Source organism: Scyliorhinus canicula, chromosome 11 (assembly GCF_902713615.1).
Source record: "Scyliorhinus canicula chromosome 11, sScyCan1.1, whole genome shotgun sequence".
Classification (NCBI taxonomy): Eukaryota; Metazoa; Chordata; class Chondrichthyes; order Carcharhiniformes; family Scyliorhinidae; genus Scyliorhinus; species Scyliorhinus canicula.
This window is the reverse complement of record NC_052156.1, coordinates 102,657,932-102,684,157: the sequence shown is the minus strand read 5'-3', so window position 1 is coordinate 102,684,157 and position 26,226 is coordinate 102,657,932. Positions and strand designations below refer to the sequence as shown.

General features: G+C 51.2%; 1 protein-coding gene across 1 annotated transcript in view; it reads right to left on the bottom strand.

Annotated features, from left to right (window-relative positions):
• ntn4 (netrin 4) overlaps positions 1 to 26,226 on the bottom strand; it is a 163,367-nt gene that overhangs the window by 32,942 nt on the left and 104,199 nt on the right. The window contains exons 3-4 of the mRNA XM_038812203.1: positions 14,422 to 14,697; positions 2,086 to 2,212 (exon numbers count right to left, since the gene is read on the bottom strand). Of these exons, the coding sequence (XP_038668131.1) occupies positions 2,086 to 2,212; positions 14,422 to 14,697 (403 nt within the window). The remainder of the gene's footprint in view (positions 1 to 2,085; positions 2,213 to 14,421; positions 14,698 to 26,226) is intronic.

The following is a 26,226-nucleotide window of genomic DNA, read 5'->3' as shown; positions in this document are numbered from 1 at the left end:
ACTAGCCAATGTGGTGAGGCAGGGGTCAGGGTGGTGAGCTGGTGGTAGGGCACTGGCCAATGTGGTGAGGCAGGGGTCAGGGTGGTGAGCTGGTGGTAGGGCACTGGCCAATGTGGTGAGGCAGGGGTCAGGGTGGTGAGCTGGTCATAGGGCACCAGCCAATGTGGTGAGGCAGGGGTTACGATGGTGAGCTGGTGGTAGGGCACTGGCCAATGTGGTGAGGCAGGGGTCACGATGGTGAGCTGGTGGTAGGGCACTGGCCAACGTGGTGAGGTGGGGGTCACGATGGTGAGCTGGTCATAGGGCACCAGCCAACGTGGTGAGGTGGGGGTCACGATGGTGAGCTGGTGATAGGGCACTAGCCAACGTGGTGAGGTGGGGGTCACGATGGTGAGCTGGTGATAGGGCACTAGCCAACGTGGTGAGGTGGGGGTCACGATGGTGAGCTGGTGGTAGGGCACTAGCCAATGTGGTGAGGCAGGGGTCACGATGGTGAGCTGGTGGTAGGACACTAGCCAATGTGGTGAGGCAGGGGTCAGGGTGGTGAGCTGGTGGTAGGGCACTAGCCAACATGGTGAGGTGGGGGTCACGATGGTGAGCTGGTCATAGGGCACCAGCCAACGTGGTGAGGTGGGGGTCACGATGGTGAGCTGGTGATAGGGCACTAGCCAACGTGGTGAGGTGGGGGTCACGATGGTGAGCTGGTGATAGGGCACTAGCCAACGTGGTGAGGTGGGGTCACGATGGTGAGCTGGTGGTAGGGCACTAGCCAATGTGGTGAGGCAGGGGTCACGATGGTGAGCTGGTGGTAGGGCACTAGCCAATGTGGTGAGGTGGGGGTCACGATGGTGAGCTGGTCATAGGGCACCAGCCAACGTGGTGAGGTGGGGGTCACGATGGTGAGCTGGTGATAGGGCACTAGCCAACGTGGTGAGGTGGGGGTCACGATGGTGAGCTGGTGATAGGGCACTAGCCAACGTGGTGAGGTGGGGGTCACGATGGTGAGCTGGTGGTAGGGCACTAGCCAATGTGGTGAGGTGGGGGTGACGGTGGTGAGATGGATTTTGGACCGTAGGCCAGATTGTCCTTGCGCTGCCCTGTTTTGCCGTGGTGGAGGTGGCCTGCCATTGGCCGCCAACGGGATCACCTGATCCTGCCGCTCTCAACAGGGTTGTTTGCACTTCTCCACCGCCAGAATACCTGCGGGGGGACCGAATGATCCCGCTGGCAGGAACAGCAGGAAAAGTCCGGCCAGAGTTAAGGCGGACACCTTCTTTACCCTTAATGCCCCTCAACACTCTATTCACCAATTTATTCCACGTATATTTGGGATCTATCCTTACATCTCTCTCCAGTTGTTCCCGCTTCAACCTTTGCTTCTCAGAATCTCAAAGTACAGAAGGAGGTCATTCTGCCCAACATGTTTGTTCTGGCTGTTTGATGTGGAGATGCTGGCACTGGACTGGGGTGAGCACAGTAAGAAGTCTTACAACACCAAGTTAAAGTCCAACAGGTTTGTTTCGAATCACTAGCTTTCGGAGCACTGCTCCTTCCTCAGGGAGCTGCACTCCGAAAGCTAGTGTTTGAAACAAACCTGTTGGACTTTAACCTGGTGTTGTAAGACTACGTACTGGCTGTTTGAGAGCGCGATCCAATCAGTCCCAATCACTGTGCTCTCTCTCTCTGTGGCCCTGCAAAGTTCCCCTTTTCAAATATTTATCCCATTCTCTTTTCAATGAAACTGATGAACCAGTTTCCACCGGCTGTTCGGGTTGTGTATTCCAGATTATAACTCGCTGCATAAATTATTTTCTCCTCATCTCTTGCCCAACACCCTTCAATCTGTGTCCGTCTGGTTGCCGACCTCCCTGCCTCTGGAGGGAGTGCCTCCCCATCTACTCTAAAAAAAAGCTCTTTTTGGTTTTGAATGCTTCAATTAAATCTCTCCTTTGTTATAGGAAAATATTCCCATTTTTTTCAGTCTCCACATTGCTGAGCTCCCTCATCCCTGTTCCTATTCCAGTAAATCCCCTCAATGCTGTCTCTGAAAAGATCGCAGAGAACTGCAGCCATTTCATAACTTACTCCGGCACTGGTTTGCGGTTCCCCTCTTGCCGTCGGCAGGCCTCCACGGCTGGTCATTATACAAAGGATCACACCTTTCACAGTGTTCACCCACAGTATTGTGCTGACAGATACACTTCCCATGGACCTGTTATAGAAAATGAACAGAGAACACAATGAACCAAAGAAGGAGCCAGTCAGGATCCAGTCAGTCAGTGACAGGCTGAAAGAAACAAAGGAAGACTTGCATTTATATAGCACCTATTACTGTGGGGAGCTTCACACAGGATATCAATTGAGGCCCTATAAATGGACAATTAAAGTCCACCTTAGTACCACATCCTGCTGCCCAGCGGTGGGTGGGGTCTCCTCATGCAGGGAGACCCAACAGGCAAACCAAAGGTTGGATGGTGGGTTCTTAATCAGGCATTGAGTGCCATTGAAGGAGGGATCCCCTGAAAACCACACTCCCCTTGCCATTTACTCTGACCCTTCTGTGTCATCACTGAACCCCGGTGAAGGCCCAAGGCCATTGCTCCTTGTGGTACAGTGGTGATGGAAAGCTGAAGGCCTCCTCTTTGGGGTGGGTACAGAAATTAAACACCCCCTCTAGAGTCAGGAGCTCCTATAGCTGGGTTCCTGCTGCCAATCAGGGACTTAATTCCCTTGGAGCTCCCGGAGATCAGGTCAGAGAGGCTTCAGCCAGTTCGGATGGTTGGCGTCAGACACTCTGCCACCCTCATTAAATACCACTCAATCAGTTACTATAATTTTTTTAAAAGTTCTTTCATAAGAAAGGTTGCCCATCACCAATTAACCTTGAACTGTGTGGCTTGCTCATTTCAGAGGGCAGTTGAGTCAACCACATTGCCGTGGATCTGGAGTCACACATAGTCCTGACCAGGTAAGGATGACAAATTTCCTTTCTTAAAGAACATTAATGAACCAGATGGGTTTTTTCTTAACGTCAATCGATGATAATTGTCATGGTCACCATTACTGAGACTCACTTTCAATTCCAGATTTAACCAATGGAATTTAAATAGTGAACATGTGTCCCAGACCATTAGCCTGGGCCTCTGGATCACTAGTTCAACGACATTTCCACGTCACTGACTCTCCTGATTGAGGCTTAAATATTGTCCCAGACATTGGAAATAACTCCCTGCTCTTCTTCACAGTCACATTCATGGGCAGGCAAAGCCTCAACATCAACAGAGAGACAACACCTCTGACAATGCAGCACTTTCTCACTAGGGCATTGGAATATTGGCCTGGACTGTTATGTTCAAGTCTCTGATGCACAAACACCCCATTGGCTGGGGTTCGCACGCTCCTACATGATTGGCCCTGAGCTGGTTATGTGGCTGGTGGAGCCCACCCCTTAAAGGGACCCTGTAAAGTCTCAGGCAAGTGACCCCTCGGAAGCGATGACTGTAAGAAAACCCCAATTTATTAGACCTATTATATTACACATCCTACTCCTGCGCCCGGCCCACATGGGTGGTGGTATTTATGTCCCAGAGGCCTCTGGCTTAAGGGGGTGGCTCTGCCCCCTCATCTAAGGAGATCATACTGATGTGGGGGCACAGAGACTCTGAGATTGCAGATCCCTTGGCACCTGGTTGGGCTATTACAACCCCCTACCGCATAAATACCCCCCAACCCTTTCCCATAACTATGGGTTATGGGTCCTCCCGGCCTCTGAAATCCAGCCACAGGTTCGGCTCTCCTTTGGGCAATCGGGTGGTCCACAATCAATGCCACCTCGGGCAGGACCACTTCAACAACGGGTGAACTAGCCTTACTGGCTTCGACAGACAGAACTGAAACAGGAATCCCGAACTCCCCTTGGCTGTACCGAGTTACAGGGAGTATTCATAGTGCTTGCCAGACTCATCACCTCCACGGTGGGGTTACGACCCCGCGACTCCTCAGGTGGTCAACATGCTTCTTAACTGTCTTCCCGTTAACATTGGCCACATGAGATACGGCCACGACCAAACCACAACTCGTCCTAACCACAGCAAACCTGCTGCAAAATTACAGACCAAAACCGGGTCTCTCACCCAGAATGACCTGTCGCCTCTGATCCGACTGCTGACTCTTCTGGGAGGCCTGACATGCCTCCACCCTCCCCGCCTCCTTTGTAAACACAAAAGCTCTAATCGGGTTCTCAACCTCAGCCCTATGGGTTATGGGTCCTATCTTTGTGCGATGTATGCCATTCGCTCTCACGAAATGCTGGAAATCACTGCCGGTGAAGGTAGTGCCATTGTCTGAAATGATTGCCTGGGGAAGCCCATGAATGGCAAACACACAGCTCAAGGCCTTTACCGTGGCCGCCAAGGTTTTGGTCTCCCTCCCTTGAACCAATTGCCACTTTGAGTGAGCATCTACCAGCACCAAAAACATCTTGCCCAGGAACGGGCCCACATAATCCACGTGGACCCTGGTCCATGGGCGTCCTGGCCATTCCCAAGGGTGGACTGTGGTGGAAGATGGCAAAGATTGCTGCATTTGCCAAGGATGGCAGTATTATACTGGCTCTTCAATGGTTTTATCTATTCCTGGCTATCAGACATAACTGCGCACCAACATCTTCATCTTTGTCTGCCCTGAGTGGGCACTGTGTAACTCTTGAAGTAGGGGCCACCTAGCCTGAGGCGGGATGACCATCTGTGATCCCCAGAGAATCATGCCGTCTTCACATGTCAACTCGTCTTGAACAGCTGTTCAGACTTCTCATAACACCAGCCAGTCTGTATCATTTGTTTGACCTTTAAAAGAATAGGGTCTCCCTGGGTCCAGCTGTGGATGTGCCCCATGGACACTGGCAGGGTGTCTTGTAAGTTCTGGGCTAGAATTATCTCCTGGGGGACCAGAATGATCTTGGGTAGGAGCAGGCGACTTAATGCATCAACATGAGCTGTTTGCATCCCAGGGCGGTGATGAAAAACATGCAAGTGGCCAACAGCAGGGCCCAACGCTGCCCCCTCGCTGAGAGATATGCGGTAGAGGCCTATCTTTCCTTAATAGGGCCAGCAACGGCTTGTGGTCAATCATTATATCGCACCGCTGGCCGTAAACATACTGGTGGAATTTCTTCACACCGAATATAACCTCCAAGCCCTCCTTCTCAATCTGTGCAGCGTTTTGTTCTGCTTCAGAAAGGGATCTTGAGGTAAAGACGAGAGGGAATTCTGAACCATCTCCCATTTTGTGGGATAAAACTTCCTCTATACCATAAGGGGAAGGGTCACAGGTCAGTATGATTGATTTTCCAGATCAAAATGCACCAAGAGGTTTGAAGACTGCAATGAAGACTTCACAACTCAGAAGCTTCTTTTTGAGGCTCCATCCATTACCACCACTGATTCTTCCTTAATAGCTGGTCTAATGGAGCCAGGTTTGTGGCTGAATAAACCTTCCATAGTAATTGATCATACTGATGGAACCATCAATTCAGCGAACACGTGTAGTTGGATCTGAACAGAGGCTTTAATACACTTACAACAGAGCCAGCCTAGAACATAGAACAGTACAGCACAGAACAGGCCCCTCGGCCCTCGATGCCGTGCCGAGCAATGATCACCCTACTCAAACCCACGTATCCACCCTATACCCGTAACCCAACAACCCCCCCTTAACCTTACTTTTTAGGACACTACGGGCAATTTAGCATGGCCAATCCACCTAACCCGCACATCTTTGGACTGTGGGAGGAAACCGGAGCACCCGGAGGAAACCCACGCACTCACGGGGAGGACGTGCAGACTCCGCACAGACAGTGACCCAGCCGGGAACCGAACCTGGGACCCTGGAGCTGTGAAGCATTTATGCTAACCACCATGCTACCGTGCTGCCCTATTCGTCGTTGAACTTCAGATGAACTGGCAGGCTGGCTCTAAGGCACTGATCTTTATACATCGGTCCCAGGGGGAGGAGTCCTGGGCAGAGCCAAGGGAGGAGCCCAGTATAAACTCTCGCGCACTCCCATAGCGACTCCCCCTGGTGGTCGGATAGTACAACTGCACTTACAATGTTGGATAGTGAACATATATACACGGAGTTATATTGGCAACTATATATAGCATTGATCTTACAACGGGTAGATAACGAACATATATACATGGAGTGATATTGGTAACTATATATAGTGTGAATCACATTCACCACACATACTAAGAAAAGTCTTAAGCTCGCTGATATTTTCCGGTGTAGGACATCTCGTACGGCCTCGCCCTTTCCTTCCAAAGGCTGCAACCTTGTTGCATCAATGCAAAATCCTAGGTACGTGACTTCAGAGGCTTGAAAGGACATTTTTCACATTTTAGGTGACTCTAGCATCACAAAACCTCCTGTTATCAGTACCCACAAAGACCTATAGAACATAGAACGGTACAGCACAGAACAGGCCCTTCGGCCCTCAATGTTGTGCCGAGCCATGATCACCCTACTCAAACCCACATATCCACCCTGTACCCGTAACCCAACAACCCCCCTTTAACCTTATTTTTATTAGGACACTACGGGCAATTTAGCATGGCCAATCCACCTAACCCGCACATCTTTGGACTGTGGGAGGAAACCGGAGCACCCGGAGGAAACCCACGCACACACGGGGAGGACGTGCAGACTCCACACAGACAGTGACCCAGCCGGGAATCGAACCTGGGACCCTGGAGCTGTGAAGCATTTATGCTAACCACCATGCTACCTGCATATAGTATGCGATGACCCTATTGTACTCACATTCTGTGGCCCCTCCCCCTACCGAACTAGTTTAAACTCCTCCCAACAGCACTAGCAAAACCCATCCACAAGGATGTCAGTCCCATTCTGGTTGAGGTGCAGACCGTCCTGCTTGTACATGTCCCACCTTCCTCGGAAACGGTCCCAGTGATCCAGGAATCTAAAACCCTCCCTCCAGCACAAACCCCAATCATTCACCTGCCCTATTCTCCTATTGCTGTACTCACTAGCATGTGGCACTGGAAGTATCATAGAATTTACAGTGCCGAAGGAGGCCATTCAGTCCATCGAGTCTGCACCGGCTCTTGGAAAGAGCACCCTACCCAAGGTCAACACCTCCACCCTATCCCCATACCCCAATAACCCCACCCAACAACTAAGGGCAATTTTGGACACTAAGGGCAATTTATCATGGCCAATCCACCTAACCTGCACATCTTTCGACTGTGGGAGGAAACCTGAGCACCCGGAGGAAACCCACGCACACACGGGGAGGATGTGCAGACTCCACACAGACAGTGACCCAAGCCGGGAATCGAACCTGAGACCCTGAAGCTGTGAAGCTTGTGCTATCGACAATGCTACCATGCTGCCCAGAGGTAATCCAGAGGTTACAACTTTGAGGTCCTGTTTTTTAATCTTCTGCCTAGCTTCCAGAAAATTCTTGATGCAAGACCTCATCCCTTATTCTACCTATACTGTTGGTACCAATGTGCACCATGACCTCTGACTTTTCACCCTCGCCCTTTAGGATACCTTGCTGTCTTTTAGTGACATCCCTGAACCTGGCCCCAGGAAGGCAAAACACCATCCTGGAGGCATGTCTGTGGCTACTGAAGGGCATATCTGTTCCCCAAACTAATGAATCCCCTATCACTCCTCCTTCCTTCCTTCCTCCCCTCCTGTACAGTCAGGTCGCTTGTGGAGCCAGGAGCCTGGTTCTGACTGCACTCCCTCGAGGAGCCAAAGCTTTCATCAGCTTCCAAATGGAAAACTGTTTCTGGGTGGGACCCCAGGGGATTTCTGCATTGCCTCCATGTTTTTCTTCTTCTGTCTGGTGGTCACCCTTCTTTCGTCCAGTCCCTTGAGCTATGGTGTAACCACCTCGCTAAACATGCTAGCCACGCAACTCTCAGCCTCGCAGATGCACCAGTGTCTCCAGCCGCTGCTTAAGCTTGACACCCGAGGCTCAAGTTTCTGCAGTTGGTTCCACCTCCAGCACATGCGGTCATTTAGGATGTTCGTACAGTCCATGACATCCCATTTATTACAGATCACACATTCCACTCAGCTGACCTCACCTGCTGTGTCTTAAACCTACTTTGTCTTACTTGGTAACTTTTCAAATTACTAGTTTTAAAAGATACTCCTCTCACCTTTACTTAGCCTCCTTGTGTAATGCTACTTCGACCTACTTATCCTTGCATTATTTATTATAATTACTTATTACTTTTCTTTATTACGCTGGCTCTGATTTTTATTTATCCCTGGTGCTTCTCAGTTGAATTTTTCAATTAGAACTGAACCAGGACACCATTCCCAGACTGCTTCACTGTGATGCTGACTGCAGGACACCGTTCCCAGGCTGCTTCACTGTGATGCTGGCTGGAGGACACCATTCCCAGGCTGCCTCACTGTGATGCTGACTGGAGGACACTGTTCCCAGGCTGCCTCACTGTGATGCTGACTGCAGGACACCATTCCCAGGCTGCCTCACTGTGATGCTGACTGCAGGACACCATTCCCAGGCTGCCTCACTGATGCTGACTGCAGGACACCATTCCCAGGCTGCCTCACTGATGCTGACTGCAGGACACCATTCCCAGGCTGCTTCACTGTGATGCTGACTGCAGGACACCATTCCCAGGCTGCTTCACTGTGATGCTGACTGGAGGATACTGTTCCCTGGCTGCCTCACTGTGATGCTGACTGCAGGACACCATTCCCAGGCTGCTTCACTGTGATGCTGACTGCAGGACACCATTCCCAGGCTGCCTCACTGTGATGCTGACTGCAGGACACCATTCCCAGGCTGCCTCACTGTGATGCTGACTGCAGGACACCATTCCCAGGCTGCCTCACTGTGATGCTGACTGCAGGACACCATTCCCAGGCTGCTTCACTGTGATGCTGACTGCAGGACACCGTTCCCAGGCTGCTTCACTGACACTGACTGCAGGACACCGTTCCCAGGCTGCCTCACTGTGATGCTGACTGGAGGACACTGTTCCCTGGCTGCCCCACTGTGATGCTGGCTGCAGGTCCATTCCCAGACTACATTAGTCCTCCATTTTGAATTATTTCCCCAAGTGCCAGCCTGTATCTTGTTCTGATGAAAGACCTTTAATCTGCTACTAACACCTACTCTGGACCAATGTTTTGTATTGGGGGACCAATTTTTAGGTGGGGGAATGCAACCTCAAACAGGTTGTGCACATTTTAAAAAGCCAAATGAATCATTTAAATATGTTTATCTGGATCATGCCCAGCGATTCCCTCCTGGTCTGGTGGCAATAATCATACACATAGACTGGAATGATCAAAGGGTAGCCTCAAGGGAGAATTAATTGAATTTATTAGAGATTGTTTCTTGGAATATATTGTGGAACCAACCAGGGAGCAGGTTACTCTGGATTTGGTATTGTGTAATGAGGAGGGATTAATTGATGATCAAATCACTGAATATATTTAAGAAGGAAATAGATAGGTTTCTAGACTCTAAAGGCATCAAGGGGTATGGGGAGAGAGAAGGATTACGGTGTTGCGATAGAGAATAAGCCAAGGCCATATTGAACCGTGACACAGGCTCAAGGGACCAAATGGCTTAATCCTGCTCCTATTTTCTATGTTTCTATGAAACCACTAACCTCCCAAATGGGTACTGGCTTGACCCTGGTATATGGGATACCTGGGAACACAACCATTTGGAAGTTCCCCTCCAAGCCACTCACCATCCTGACTTGGAAATATATCACCGTTCCTTCACTGTTGCTGGGTCAAAATCCTGGAACTCCCACCCTGACAGCACTGTGGGTGTACCTACATTAGAGGGACTGCAGGGGTTCAAGAAGGCGATTCAATATCACCTTCTCGAGGGCAATTAGGGGTGGGCAATAAATGCTGGCCTAGCCAGTGATACCCACATCCTGTAAATAAATGGAAGAAAAAAAATCATGGGATAGGTCTGGCACTGCTGCATGCCAGATATGGAGTAGGGCAGTAATTTCAATGGAGTTATTCTCTTTCCCATTCCCTTCCCACCCATTTCCCATTTGAAGGCTGTGATTCGATAATGGATGCGATTCCGTCTGGAGTCTGCTTCAGCAGGGCCCCGGGTAAATGTTTGTTGCAGGTACTGTTCCCAATATGGAAGGTGACATGAGCCGTGGACCACCCCCTCAATCTCAAGTGTTGTATCAATAGTTGCTCCGCCCCCACTAAGTGATCATGTCTTGTGATTTTTTTTGAGTGACATCCCTCGACAGAGTGAGTGTGACGGGTTCCTTCATTAAACTGGAGTTGATATCCACTTGCAAGACTATATTTCACACTGCCATCAGTATGACTCCAGTCCAAAGATCCTCTGTGCTGGGAACGATATCAGTGGTTAAAGATCCCCAGGTTGCAGCGCTAACCCTCAGGGAAAGGAGCAGGCAATTGATACAGGGAGTGGATTGTTGGTATTCTGAACCCCCCTTAGTTTAATCCCTTTATTCTGTCCTGCCTCTCAATGGGGTCACAACCTCACATTCACTGACTAATAGGCTGGCTCAGTGTACCAGTTACATCCTCCGTACTTCTCCAGAACGAAAGTCATTCCCAACATTCCCGCTGCCAATATTCCCAGACACAATTGTTCATTCATTCATGAGCGATGAAAGACCTTTCCTTGTGATCTGCTCCCAGACCACTACCGATGTTGCTAAGCAATCGACAGTTATGGGGGAAGGACGGGGGGAGGGGGGGGGGGGCGTGGCTGTGTTTGCAATCCAAAGTGATTTCCCTTCTGCACACAAGTGCATCTTATCGGCACGGCATGAATCAGGGGCCAGGCAGAGTGAAGAGGAGAGTTCACCAAGCCCCTCCCTCATGATGGGGGGCAGTAGCTTACTCACCACTTTCATGGACCATTGCACTGGCTGCAGAGGAGCACTCTCCAGCAGTACACTCCCCAGCTAAAACACACCCTTTCAATTTCAGCTCAGGTCAACCACTGGTGATAAAGAGTTAATTTCACCGTTCTGTGCTGTCATTGTTCCTTTTCCTCTGCACCTCCAAGATATCATTGTATTTACTCTAAACAGCTCCCAGCCACTTTTGAGCAACATTTAAACAGCCCTTGTTACAAATATGATCTCTTACATATTGGAGAAGTGAGGTTAATCCCTATAAGAGGATTAACTGTTTTAACAGTTTACAGGGAAAGTGTATTCACCTTATTTGAAATGTTATTAAAGGGGATAATATATGCTTCCAGCTGTCCCGTATTACCATAAGCACCATTCAATGGCCACAATAGACCCATTTCTACAGAGACCTGCCGTGTTATTCAAAGATGGGCTGAGCGGAGGGTTCTCCCCAGAGTCCTGGCTGGTATTAATCCCTCAGCTACTGTCACTAAAAACAGATTGTCTACTCATCATTACCTGCTATGGGCAGCACGGTAGCACAAGTGACTAGCACAGTGGCTTCACAGCCCCAGGGTCCCAGGTTCAATTCCCCGCTGGGTCACTGTCTGTGCGGAGTCTGCACGTTCTCCCCGTGTCTACGTGGATTTCCTCCGGGTGCTCCAGTTTCCTCCCACAGTCCAAAGACGTGCAGGTTAGGTGGATTGGCCATGCTAAATTGCCCTTAGTGTCCAAAAGGTTAGGAGGGGTTATTGGGTTACGGGGATAGGGTGGAAATGAGAGCTTAAGTGGATCGGTGCAGACTCGATGGACCAAATGGCCTCCTTCGGCACTGTATGTTCTATGATGATATAAAACTATTCTATTGTTCTATTTGTGGGATCTTGCTGGACATACATTGGGTGTTATGTTTCCTACTATAAAGCTACATCATTGGTTGGATCTCAGGTGCCCCAAAGCATGTGACAGCCAATGAAGGGTTCAGTCACATTCTCTGTGGTTATGACACACGACCGACATCCCAACAACCTCAGCTCGCTCATCAGCACGCCCTCACGGAAAGGGCAAAATAAATGATGGCACAACTGGTCAGATTGGCAGAGTAAGTTCCACAAATGGTAAACTCATCTGAAACTCTGGTAGGAACAAGGAAAAGACCCAGGAAACATTCTGGCTTGGGCTGACAAGTGGCAAGTAACATCTGTGTCACACGCAGGTAATGACCATCTAACCATCATCCTTTGACATTCCATTACCATCACTGAATCCCCCACTATCAACATCCTGGGGGGGAACTATTGAACATAAACTGAACTGGACTAGCCATATAAATACTGTGGCTACCAGAGCAAGGTCAAAGGCTAGGAAGCCTGGAGTGAATAACTCACTTCCTGACTCCCCAAAGCCTGTCCACCATCAACAAGGCACAAGTTAGAAATGTGATGGAATGCTATCCACTTGCCTGGTTTTGCAACGCTTGAAACGTTTCACGACACCTCATAGATTTTCATGAGACTTTGCGGTCTGGATCACACGGTCTGGATCACTCCCTTACTGGACATGACCCAGATCTACACATTGAAATGAGCCATTAGGTTCATTAAAATATGCATACGTGGGATTCGCCTGGGACCTAACGGCCGTGCCTGAGAGAGCTTGCCAGGGTGCTGTATAGTACTGTTTTTCACAAACATGTCCAGTGGTAATGGCACCTTGGGGCACCTCCCAGGTCATTAGAGACCCCCGGGTGGTTGGGGACAGGGCTCTCTCTCTGGCTCTCTCTCTGGCACCTGGGCATTGTCAGCTTGACACCATGGCAGTGCCAGTGTGGCACAGTCAGGGTTCAACTCTGGCAGGGCCAGGGTGCCGGGTTGGCACTGCGAATGATCAGGCCAAGGGGGCTTTACCTGTTGGAGGGGGATGAGGGGATGTTCCCGTTGGCCTCCCTGAGGTTAGGGGGGGAGGGGGTCCTAAAATGTGGGGGGAGGGGGGGGCCTTGCCAGCAGGAAGTGACTCAAGTGTGGTCTCGGCAGAGATGAGTGGGGTAGTGTTGTTGTGGGGTTTGTGTGGCACTGAGGTGGGGTGGGGGTGCAACAGGATTTTATCAGAAAAGTTTCAATTGATAAAATGAACCAATTACTAAAATGTGAGATTTGATTTAATATTTTCTGCAAGCTGTAGATTATTTTTTACTGAAGCTCTTCAGGGAATAAAATTGCAATGAAATAGGCCTGGCTTTGCTCAGTATGGGTGATCACAAGTACATACAGTGGGGCCCGATTACCGTGTTAGTATGTATGAGAATAATTCTTACTCTAATCCATGCTGACATTGCCAGTGCTGTGCAGAGGGAGGGCTATTTAACAAGGCTGGGCCACGTGTAGGTGAATGGAATAGGATTCAACATTCTTCCCTCACCAAACATCACCAGACTGATTAGCAGCTCATTCATTCCCCTGTCTGTGAGGGCTTTGCTGCATGTAAAATGGTTGATCCCACTGCCAATAATGCAACAACTGAGAGGTCACAGTCATGGGGAAAGGCTGGCCAGACTGGGTTGCTTTGATCTAGAATAGAGAAATCTGAGGGGATGACCTGATTCAGATTTTTAGAAGTGTGAGACGCAGAATACATATGAACATCTGCATTAGTGGCAGGAGTAGGCCACTCGGCCCCTCGGGCCTGCTCTGCCATTCAGTAAGATTATGGCTGATCCGATTGCAGACTTAACTCCACATTCCCACCTCGTCCCAATAACCTTTGACTCACTCATTAGTCAAGAATCTATCTTCCTCTGTCTTAAAAATATTCAATGACCTTGGCCCCAACTCTCCCTGGAGAGATCCAAAGACTCACGTCCTTCTGCTAGAAAGGTTTCTCCTCATCTCAGTTGCACAGTGGTTAGCACTGCTGCCTCACAACGCCAGGGACTCAGGTTCAATTCCAGCCTTGGGTGACTATCTGTGTGGAGTCTGCACGTTCTCCCCGTGTCTGCGGGGGTTTCCTCCGGGTGCTCCGGTTTCCTCCCACAGTCCAAACCCACGCAGGCATAGTGCAAAGTCCACACAGGCAGTCAGCCAAGGCTGGAAATGAACCCGGGTCCCTGGCGTTATGAGGCAGCAGTGCGAACCACTGTGCCATCGTGCCGCCCTGTGAATGTGAAATGAAATGAAAATGAAAATCGCTTATTGTCACGTGTAGGCTTCAATGAAGTTACTGGGAAAAGCCCCTAGTCACCACATTCCGCCGGGGAGGCTGGTACGGGAATCGAACCGTGCTGCTGGCCTGCTTGGTCTGCTTTAAAAGCCAGCGATTTAGCCCAGTGAGCTATACCTGCAGCAGCATGATGATTAAAGGGGTTTATTCTGTGGATGGGACAGAAGTGGAGTTCACTGCGTACGTGCCAACACCTCTCGCCCTTTCTGCCCTCTCTGTTCGTGCTGACACATTGCAGAGTAATGGTGAGCATACGTACCACGGTGCGGAAGTTGCCCTTCACCGCTCTGAAACCATCGGCTGGCTCACACTGCTCAGCGTGGCCATTACAGAAGCAACTCCCCATCGCGATGAAGTCGTAGATTCCGTAGTGTGCAAACCGTTGGGGTTTGAGGCCGGCTGCCCGGGCCAGACAGGGGCACGGCTGACGTTTAAGTAGGCGCACACGGATATTGGTGACTTTCAACAGCTCCTGAGCTTGAATGCTGTATGGATCTCCCACAGAAAGTGGCGGGGAGAGAACGCGGAATATAACCTGTTTCAAGAGAAGAAGCAAAAGGTAAAAATTCAGACAATGGGGACTGAAATCAACTTTTTTTACAAAACAAATTCCAAACGCACCCCAGCCTGTCTAAAGTCAAGATTACTGGGTGATCAGGTTTGAATGAAGCCGAAACTTATGGGCAGCACGGTAGCATTGTGGATAGCACAATTGCTTCATAGCTCCAGGGTCCCAGGTTCGATTCCGGCTTGGGTCACTGTCTGTGCGGAGTCTGCACATCCTCCCCGTGTGTGCGTGGGTTTCCTCCGGGTGCTCCGGTTTCCTCCCACAGTCACAAAGATGTGCAGGTTAGGTGGATTGGCCATGATAAATTGCCCTTAGTGTCCAAAATTGCCCTTAGTGTTAGGTGGGGTTACTGGGTTATGGGAATAGGGTGGAGGTGTTGACCTTGGGTAGGGTGCTCTTTCCAAGAGCCGGTGCAGACTCGATGGGCCGAATGGTCTCCTTCTGCACTGTAAATTCTATGATAACCTATGAAACATTGCAAACAGTCCACAACCAGGTGAACTCTACATTCCCCAAACATTGAGTACAACTTGCATTTATAAAGCATCTTTCACTTGGAAAATGTGCCAAGGCACTTCCCTGTGTGCAGTCAAGCACAATTTGACACTGAGCCACGGGAGGAGATATTGGAACAGGAGACCAGAAGTTAGTTCAGAGGAGGAGAGGAGGGAATTTCAGAGTTACAGGACCCAGAAGCTGAAGGCACGGTCACCAATGGGGGAGCAAATGAAACAAGGAATGCTCAAGAGGCCAAACTTAGAGAGGAGAGATCTTAGAGGGTTGTAGGATTGGAGGAAGTTGCAGAGATAGGGAGGGACAAGGCCTTGAAGGGATTTGAACAGAATGTCTGAATTAGAATTTGAAGGAGCCATTGAATGAAACCAACGTCTCTTTTTCCAGCCATTGGGCAAAATGTTACCATTTTTCTCTCCAAGTGTTGATTCTGCTGTGAAAACTGGTTACTGATCCCCGGCTGAGGAAGGATGTTCTTGCTATAGGGGGAGTGCAGCGAAGGTTTACCAAACTGATTCCAGGGATGGTGGGATTGACTTATGAGGAGAGATTGGGCGTGATCCAATGTCCAGGCTGCGCCCGTAAAGCAGCTTGCCGCGGTGCAGCATGGCCGTTGAAAACCAGGCAACCCCGCTCCCGGGATCTACCTGGCTCACCATGCCTCGTGAGATTTAACTGTAATGTGCAGATTCCCGAGGTACCGGAGGCTTTGGGATTCATCTCCTTCACCTTGGAGACCTCCGGTGAGTGCCGTTCAGCACTGGTCCCCACAAACGGGAACCAGATGGTATGGCACTCTTGGAGACCCCCAGCTGCATGCTCTTTTGGCATGGTGGTGCCCTGGTGCTGCTGGTCCCACCTGAGCACCCTGCCAGTGTCTGGTTGGCACCCTGGATGTGCCACCTGGGTGCCAGCCTGGCACTGCCAAGGTACCCAGGTGGCACAGCCAGCTGGCAGGAGCACTGCCAAGGTGCCAGGCTGGCATTTTTTGCATGTGCCCAGGTATTGTGGGGTGTGGACAGGGTCAGGGACACTACTATAGTGCGTTTGAGCTGGCGGGGAGGTCGGGGGGTCACTTAGGGGTCTCAGAGATTGGTATGCCATTTAAAAATGACACCCAGATCTCTGGCCGCATTGAGGGGTTCCGGCGAGCGAGGCTCCCCAGTGTCCAAAACGTGACTATGTGCAGCCTCGGCCACGCATTCCTTGTTCATGCCCCTTATTCAATGTGTGTAGCGTTCACTATCCGTGTGTTTCTCTGCAGTGTGAGTGCTGGGAAACACGCAGCTAAACGCGCTCACATGGGGACTGTGTTCCCTTTTGGCAGAATCATGTCCATTGAGTCTGTTAGGATTATATTCGCTGGGGTTCAGAAGCATGAGGGTATCTCATTGAAATGGGGCAGCACGGTAGCATGGTGGTTAGCATAAATGCTTCACAGCTCCAGGGTCCCAGGTTCGATTCCCGGCTGGGTCACTGTCTGTGTGGAGTCTGCACGTCCTCCCCCTGTGTGCGTGGGTTTCCTCCGGGTGCTCCGGTTTCCTCCCACAGTCCAAAGATGTGCGGGTTAGGTGGATTGGCCATGCTAAATTGCCCGTAGTGTCCTAAAAAGTAAGGTTGGGGGGGGGGGGGGGGGTTGTTAGGTTACGGGTATAGGGTGGATACGTGGGTTTGAGTAGGGTGATCATGGCTCGGCACAACATCGAGGGCCGAAGGGCCTGTTCTGTGCTGTACTGTTCTATGTTCTATGTTCTAAATGTATACAATTCTAGCAGGATTAGACAGGGTAAATGCAGGGAGGATGTTCCCGATGATGGGGGTGTCCCGAAGCAGGAGTCACTGTCTGAGGATAAAGGGTAACCTATTCAGCACTGAGTTGAAGTGGTAAGTTTTCACCCCGAGTGTATTAGTTGACCACAGTAATTAGTTGAGGCCAAAACATTGTGGGCATGATTCTCCGGAAAGATTTCTAAGTATGGCAGCGAGCAGGACTTGCCGCGAGCTTCCCGGCGCTCAGCCGGGCGAGACTGAGAACGCTATTCAACGTTAATTGGTCCACTTAACGAGCCCTCACGGGATTCACGCCACAAATGAAGGCTTGCCAGCCGATTCGCTGGGATTGCACTTGCCAGCTCCCCCCCCCCCCCCCCACTGACAAGGTGGAGCAGTCCCTAAACAGCACTTGCTCAGCCTATCCCACTCATCTCGCAGCCATGGCACCAAAATGTCCGGCCCCACAATTCATGGATGTAGACCTAGGGAGGCTCCGGAGGGTGAGCCAGACAGCAACCGGTGCTGCGTGGCGTGAATTGGTGGCGGCCGTCAACTCAGGCAGTGTGACCAGGAGGACTGACAGTAGATACTACAGCACCTGAGGGTAAACAAATGCTGCAGGCGTCTCTGAGGCCATCACGCTGATGGGGCGGGGCCTGATAGAGCTGGCTCCACAGAGGTCGGGTGCCATTCTTAAAGGGTACCCCATTCTGCGCTAAAAATACAACCCCCCCCTGACAGTTATGGGGAACCCACCCCTGACTTGTATCAAGGATACCCTCACCATCCTCTGCAACTGGGTCAACACCCCCCCCACACCACCATGGAAATGGGTAATCCACAGCCCCACACCCCCCACGCAAGCACTGGGTCAACCCCGCCCTCCCCCGCCACCATGGAAAAGGGGTATCCCCCTCATTCCCCACGCATGCACAAGGGCAACGCTCCCCCTCAGATCTAAGGGAAACTCTCCCCCAATGGAGCTCCTCAGAGGGGCCCCCTTGGTAGTGCTCCCTTTGCACGGATATGCTAGGGGGCTGGCACTGCCAAGCATGTCCTTCTACCCCCTACCCTGGGGCTATACTTACCTTCGTAGCCCCAGCGCTTCCCCGCATCTGCTTCACTATTTATTTATCTATTTTTTTTAAAATTAGATTTAAAGAGTCCAATTATTTTCTTTTCCCCAATTAAGAGGCAATTTCGTGACCAATTCACCTACCCTTCACACCTTTGGGTTGTGGGGGTGAGACCCACGCAGACATGGGGAGAATGTGTAAACTCCACACGGCCAGTGACCCGGGGCCAGGATCGAACCCGGGTCCTCGGCGCCGTGAGGCAGCACTGCTAACCACTGCGCCACCCTGCTGCCCTACTTCATGATTTCAATAACTGTTGTAAACCTCACATTGGTGAGGGGGGAAATCTAAATGTGGGGAGACCATATGCCAGAGAAGCATGCTAATTATATTAAAATTAGGTTCATGCCCCTCATGACATCACCGGCGAAGTGTTGGGAAAATCGGAAAATTAGATCTCACCGGCGAGAACACGTTTTCCAATTCTTGCCACATTTTAAGCTCATGGCGAACGCGGGAACAAAATCGCCCCCATTGATTCTCTCAACGACCCTTTGCAAACAGTTGAAGACTGGCAGAGACCCTCCTAGAGGTGCAGTCTGCTCCCAGTACACTATAGCACGACCTCAGATTGACAAGTCAGAATTTTAACTTAACATAATGGTGGAGGGGCTGAATAATCAACTCCAGTTTTTAATATTCCACCAACAATCCAAAAGCTCAATTGTCACTTTTACTGAAACCAGCTTTTTACTTTGAGTTTTATTGAAGTGAAATCAAATTCTCAAAATATCATGGTGGGACCTGAACTCATATTCATCAAGTTTTATTTGTGGGTGTCGCTGGCTGGGTCAGCATTTATTACCATCCCTCACTGCCTTTGAGAAGTTGCTGGAGAAACTCTTGGATTGCTAGTCATTATTGCCATTACATGACCATGTTCGCTTCACTTCGATCTCTCATTTGGGCTTTGAACTCTTACCCTATCCAAGGGAATTTGTTTCCCCCATCTGCAGCACCATTCACCCCAACCCTGCCCCCATGGCCAGTGGCTGCTTTGATTACTTCCCATCCAACTTCTCCAATACCATTCACTGGGGCCTATGGCCTACTCTGGACAATCTAAACCTGACTGTCCACACGCTGTCCCAATCACCTTCCAGTCAATCCTTTTCGATTTTCCTCAGTTCCTTAACCCCCACTATATAATCAAGAAGAATCACACGGACTCGGTATTGCCTTATTTTTCCCTTCAATGGACAGAGCAGCAAAACAGAACATTTCAAAGTAAAATGAAAGTCAGGCAATTAATATTTACAATCTTTTACCTAAAGGTAACAATTATAGGTGGTAAGTTCCAAATGTCTGTCAGCTAAAAGATAGTCAGACGTAAGGAAAATGGTCTCTTGTATTTCTCTGATGGCAGTGAACAATCTGCCTTTGATATTGAGCCAAACAGAGCAGGAGAACTCATGCCATGAGATGGATTACCATAGATCACAGCGTATAAACCGACCCAGTGTGTCAGTCGACTTCTGATTTTGGAACAAGTTTCAGAGGCTTCAAAGGCCGACTTACATGCTGACACCTACTGTACTCTCCACTTGCCTAGATGAGTGAAGCTCCAACAAGATTGTAGAAGCTTGGACACCATCCAGGAAAAAGCAGTCTGCTTGATTGTTATCCCATCCAGTAGCATAAACCTCTACCAATGTACGGTGATGGCAGAGTTGAACTCACAACTTATTAAGACTTCTTCCAATCTTGAGGTTTCTACCACCTAGAAGAACAAGGGTTTAGGTGTAAGGGGACAAACCCAACAACCTCCAAGTTCCACACCAGGACACTCACCATCCCAACTTGTAAATATATCACTACTTCTGCACCGTCGCTGGATCAAGATCGTGGAACTCCCTCCCTAACAGTACTGTGGGTGTACCTACACCAACACCACATAGACTGCAGCGGTTCAAGCAGGCGGCTCACCATTGTAGTGAAATGCCTATGGGCTATATCATAGATGAATGATGTGCGACCTCCAACCAGCAGGTGGTGGTACAGACACACCATGCAGTCTCTGGACCAAGGTCATATGACCTATATAAACTACCAAAATCCCTCAGGATCCGCAGAACCACCCCCATCCCCTCCACAGGGTCCGAAATGTACAGGAGCAAATCATCTGCGTATAGCGAGACCCGATGTTCCTCCACCCCCCGAACCAGTCCCCGCTAGTTCCTCAAGGCTCTCAGCGCCATAGTTAGTGGTTCTATAGCTAGGGCAAATAGTAACAGGGAGAAGGGGCACCCCTGCCTCGTTCCCTGGTGAAGCTCGAAGTACCCCAACCTCAGCCGGTTTGTACATACACTTGCTACAGGCGCCTGGTACAGCAATTTCACCCAGCCAATAAAGCCCTCACCAAACCCGAACCTCCCCAGCGTTTCCCAGAGGTACTCCCACTCCACCCGGTCAAAGGCTTTCTCTGCTTCCATCGCTGTTATCACCTCCGCCTCCCCTCCCTCTGAGGGCATCATAATAATATTCAAAAGTCTCCGGACATTGGTATTGAGTTGTCTGCCTTTAACAGACCCAGTCTGGTCTTCCTCTATCACCCCTGGGACGCAATCCTCAATTCTTGTGGCCAGAAACTTAGCTAGAAATTTGGCATCCACGTTTAAAAGCGAAATCGGCCTGTATGACCCGCAATGTTCCGGGCCCTTCCATCGTTTAAGAATGAGTGAGATCAAAGCCTGTGACATTGTTGGGGGGAGAGTTCCTTTCTCTCTAGCCTCATTGAAGGTCCTCATCAGGAGTGGGCTCAATATTTCCAAAAATGTCTTATAGAATTCTACCTGGGAACCGTCCGGCCCCGGGGCTTTACCCGATTGCATGCCCTCTATGTCCTTGACAATCTCCTCCAATTCAATCGGGGCCCCCAGCCCCTCCACCAGGTCCTCTTCCACCTTTGGAAACCTCAACTGGTCCAAAAATTGCCTCATCTCTTCCGCTTCCGTCGGGGGCTCCGACTCGTATAGTTTACTGTAGAACTCCTTAAAGACTCTGTTCACCCCCCCGGATCCAAGACCGTGTTACCCTCCTTATTCTTTACTCCCCCGATTTCCCTGGCCGCCTGCCTCTTTTGTAGTTGGTGTGCCAACATTCTACTCGCTTTCTCCCCGTACTCATTGACTGCCCCCCTTGCCTTCCTCAGCTGTGCTAACGCTTTCCCTGTGGTCAGCAGTTCAAACTCCGCCTGCAGACTCCGCCGCTCCCTCAGTAGCCCCGCCTCGGGGGGCCTCCGCGTATCTCCTGTCCACTCGGAGTATCTCCTCCACCAGTCTCTCCCTCTCCGCTCTTTCTCTCTCTTCCCTATGGGATTAAATTGAAATGAGTTCCCCTCGGACAACTGCCTTCAGAGCCTCCCAGACCGTTGCCGCTGCTACCTCACCCGTATCGTTTGTTTCCAGGTAATCCTGGATGTTCCTGCTAATCCGCCCGCAAACCTCTTCATTCACCAGCAGCCCCACATCCAGTCTCCAGAGTGGGCGCTGCCCTCTCTCCTCACTAATCCGCAGGTCCACCCAGTGCGGGGCATGGTCCGAGACTGATTGCTGAGTATTCTGTCCCCGCCACCTTTGGGATTAACACCGTGCTCAAGACAACACGGTAGCATTGTGGATAGTACAATTGCTTCACAGCTCCAGGGTCCCAGGTTCAATTCTGACTTGGGTCACATGTCTGTGCGGAGTCTGCACATCCTCCCCGTGTGTGCGTGGGTTTCTTCCGGGTGCTCCGGTTTCCTCCCACAGTCCAAAGATGTGCAGGTTAGGCGGATTGGCCATGATAAATTGCCCTTAGTGTCCAAAATTGCCCTTAATGTTGGGTGGGGTTACTGAGTTATGGGGATAGGGTGGAGGTGTTGACCTCAGGTGGGGTGCTCTTTCCAAGAGCCGGTGCAGACTCGATGGGCCGAGTTTATTCCTTCTGCACTGTAAATTCTATGACAAAGACGTCTATGCGGGAATAAACCTTATGAACGTGGGAGAAAAAAGAGAACTCCTTCGCTCTCGGCCGCGTGAACCTCCAGGGATCCACGCCCTATCTACTTCCTTAGCCACTGTTGGTCGCTTCCCTGTCCTGGACTTTGACTGGTCCAGCTCGGGGTCAATGACTGTGTTAAAGTCTCCCCCCATGATCAGGTGGTATGACTCTGTCCGGGATTTTGCCCAGCATGCGTCTCATAAATTCCACATCATCCCAATTCGGAGAGTAGACGTTCACAAACACCACCTGGACCCCCTCCCACTTTCCACTCGCCATGATATACCTGTCCCCCTTATCTGCCACAATTCTCCCAGTCTCGAATGCCACACCCTTACGGGTCAGAATTGCTACCCCTGGTCTTCGAATCCAGCCCTGAATGGAACACCTGGCCTACCCATCCCGTTCTCAATCTCGTGTGATCTGCGAGCTTTAAATGTGTCTCCTGAAGCATTGGAAAGTCTGCCTTTAACCCCTTTAGATGCGCAAATACGCGCGCTCTTTTGACCGGCCCATTCAAACCCCTCACATTCCACGTAACCCCCCCCACCGACTAGCCATCGCCCCTTCTTGGCCAACCTCGAGCCCGCGCCCTTCGCTTCCTTGAGCGCCCCCACAGCGAGCCACCACCCCCGACCCTCAATTGGTACCCCTAAATTGATACCTCCTCTGTCAGCAAAGCAGCATCCCTCCTCCCCTCCCCCCCCAACAGCCCCACGACCCAAAACCCCCCGCCAAGCACCAGCTGGGCACTTGCTCACCCCCCACTACGCGCCCGAGAGCCAGCTGACCCATGCTGACCCTGGCAGCTCCTGCCCCTGCCGCCGATCAGACTGTCGCCTCATTGTCCGCACCCTTCTCCCCACATGAATAAACCAATTAAACTACCTCTCCAGCCCCAGTGAGTAAATAGTAATACGAAACAAAAAATAAACAGAAGACACTAACATTGCCCCATGAGAGGGCAGCACGGTGGCCTAGTGGTTAGCACAGCGTCGTCCTAGGTTCAATCCCGGCTCTGGGTCACTGTCCGTGTGGAGTTTGCACATTCTCCCCGTGTCTGCGTGGGTTTCACCCCCACAACCCAAAAATGTGCAGAGTAGGTGGATTGGCCACGCTAAATTGCCCCTTAATTGGAAAAAATAATTGGGTAATCTAAATTTATTTAAAAAAAACATTGCCCTGTGAGGAGACACCCGGTTGAACCAAGGCTCCAACTTCCCGAAAATTCGCACTAAGTACAGGGCCCCCTCCCCACTCCGTATCTCATCTTTGTCGAAAACACTGCACCCTCCAGCCACCACCACAGCCCTTGCACGCACCCAACATTGCACACAATCTTATATTAGAAACAGTACCGTGTTACTCAGCCCTACCGCCGCATTCCACCAAAGCTAACTGTCCTTTAATTCGAGTCCAGCTTTTCTTGTTTGACGAATGACCACGCCTCGTCCGGCGTCTCAAAATAGTGATGCTGTTCCTTGTACGTGACCCATAGCCTCGCTGGATGTAGCATCCCAAATTTCACGCCCTTGCTGAAGAGGGTCGCCTTCACCCGGTTGAATCCAGCACGCCTCTTGGCAAGCTCCCCACCCAGGTCCTGGTAGATGCGTATCACGCTGTTCTCCCACCTGCTGCTCCGTTCTATTTTTGCCTACCGCAAGGCAAGTTCCTTGCCCGAGAAGCGATGAAGTCTCACCACCATGGCCCTCAGCAGTTCATTCGCCTTGGGCTTCCTTGTGAGGGCTCTGTGTGCCCCGTCCAGCTCTAGGGGTTGAGGGAATACCCCCGTCCCTATCAGCGTTGGGGCAGCAGGGTAGCATGGTGGTTAGCATAAATGCTTCACAGCTCCAGGGTCCCAGGTTCGATTCCCGGCTGGGTCACTGTCTGTGTGGAGTCTGCACGTCCTCCCCCTGTGTGCGTGGGTTTCCTCCGGGTGCTCCGGTTTCCTCCCACAGTCCAAAGATGTGCAGGTTAGGTGGATTGGCCATGCTAAATTGCCCGTAGTGTCCTAAAAAGTAAGGTTAAGGGGGAGGGGAGGGGAGGGGAGGGGGGGGGGTTGTTAGGTTACGGGTATAGGGTGGATACGTGGGTTTGAGTAGGGTGATCATGGCTCGGCACAACATTGAGGGCCGAAGGGCCTGTTCTGTGCTGTACTGTTCTATGTTCTATGTCTCCACCACCTTGGACACAAAGGCTCCCGCATCCCACCCCTCCACACCTTCGGGGAGGCCCACAACTCTCAAGTTCTGTCTCCTGGACCTGTTTTCTCGGTCCTCCTGCCACTTCTTGTGGAGGTTATCCTGCGCCTCCACTTTAAGGGCCAATACAACCAACTCTCCTCATGGTCGGATAGCTTTTTCTCCATCTCCTTAATAGTTTTCCCTTGTGTTGCCTGAGTTGCGATCATTTGGTTAATTGATGCCTTCATCGGGGCCAGCATGTCCTTTTAAAGATCAGCAAAACAGCCCCTAAGGAACTCCTGTTTCTCCTGTGCCCACTGCGCCCATGGAGCCTGGTCTATACCTGCTGCCATGCCGTGCCTCAACGCCCACTCCACACGCTTCTGTCTGTTGGGACTTAAACGCTTCACCCGGCCACTCCTGGTCCAGCTATCCATACAACAGAGAGGGAATCCTTTTGGCAATGTTCGCTTCACCAATCTGCCCCAAAATGTCCGTGGAAACTCCTGAAAAAGGTCCGAGAGTCCGTTCCAGACGGGAGCTGCCGAATGCGTGACCTACTCCTCCATGGCCGCTACCGGAAGTCTCGACACTGCTTCTTCAATGGCCTTGGCGAGATCTTTTCACAGTTGTTCCCTCTGCTGCTAGAATTCAGCTTTAATAAAGGCCCTCAAGTCAGCTTGAGGCCTCTAAGCCCGCCCTTCCCCCACCTGCATGCTGGAAGAGGCTTTTGTCTTTGCTGCAGCTTCAGCCAAATCTTTCACTGTTTCTGCCGGGTCTGGTAACCAAGAAACATACCGGGCGCGATTCTCCGCAAATGCAGAGAGTCGTAAAGGCTGCCGTGAAACTGGCCGTGTTTCACGGCAGCCTCCGCGCCCGCTCCCGGGACCCGATTCTCCCCCCCGGTCGGGGCTAGCAGCGCGGCCCCGCGAAGCACGGCATCGCAAGCTTAGTGACTGTCGCTAAGCCCGCGCGCCAAGGGTCACGGCGGCTGACGCGCACGATGACGTCAGCCGCGCATGCGCGGATTGGACGGCTCCAACCCGCGCATGCGCAGATGACGTCATCACGCATATGCGTCAAACCCGCGCATGCGCGGGACGTCATGCCCCTCAGCCGCCCCGCGGACTGATCCTGCGGGGCGGCAGCGGAAGAAAGAGTGCGCGGGTTTCGGACCCGCTGCCCGCGATCGGTGCCCACCGATCGCGGGCCTATGCCACCCTTGGCACGACCGTGGTGCGGCCATGCCAATCGGTGGCATGGTTGTCGGGAACGGCACTTTGCGGCCGTTTTCACGAACGGTGAGAGCAGGTGTGTTTGCGTTCGTGAAAACGGCCATAAAGGCCTGGGAACTCGGTCCATCGGCTAGGGGAGAATCGCTGTTCGCCGTAAAAAAACGGCGAGCAGCGATTCGTGTCGTGGGGCGGCCGTGGCGGGGGGGGGGGGGGGGGGGGGGGGGGGGAAGAGAGAGAATAGCGGGAGGTCGGGAAAAATGTCGGGAAGGCCCTCCCGCTATTCTCCGACCCGTCGTGGGCAGCGGAGAATCGCGCCCACCATTCCTGGGGGAAAGTATTCCTCCAACATTCACCTCCATCATTTCAGCAAAATTCCACCCCGTATTGATTAAAAAAAGAGCTATTTTCTGTAACCTTGGGCAGGAGCTGCCTTGTGTGTGACCACTTACTCCATGGTCCACACCGGAAGCTCGAAGGACTGGAAAATTGAGCCAACAGATAATTGTTAAAAGACCAAGTAGGAAATAAACTGTGATCTGGAATGCACTGCCTGAGAGTACCCAAACAGATTTGATTGTAACTTTCAAAAGGCAATTGGATGTAAACTTGAAAAGGAAAAAAAACACGCAGAGCTGTGCAGAATAAGCTGGTCAGCAGGACTGACTGAATAACTCT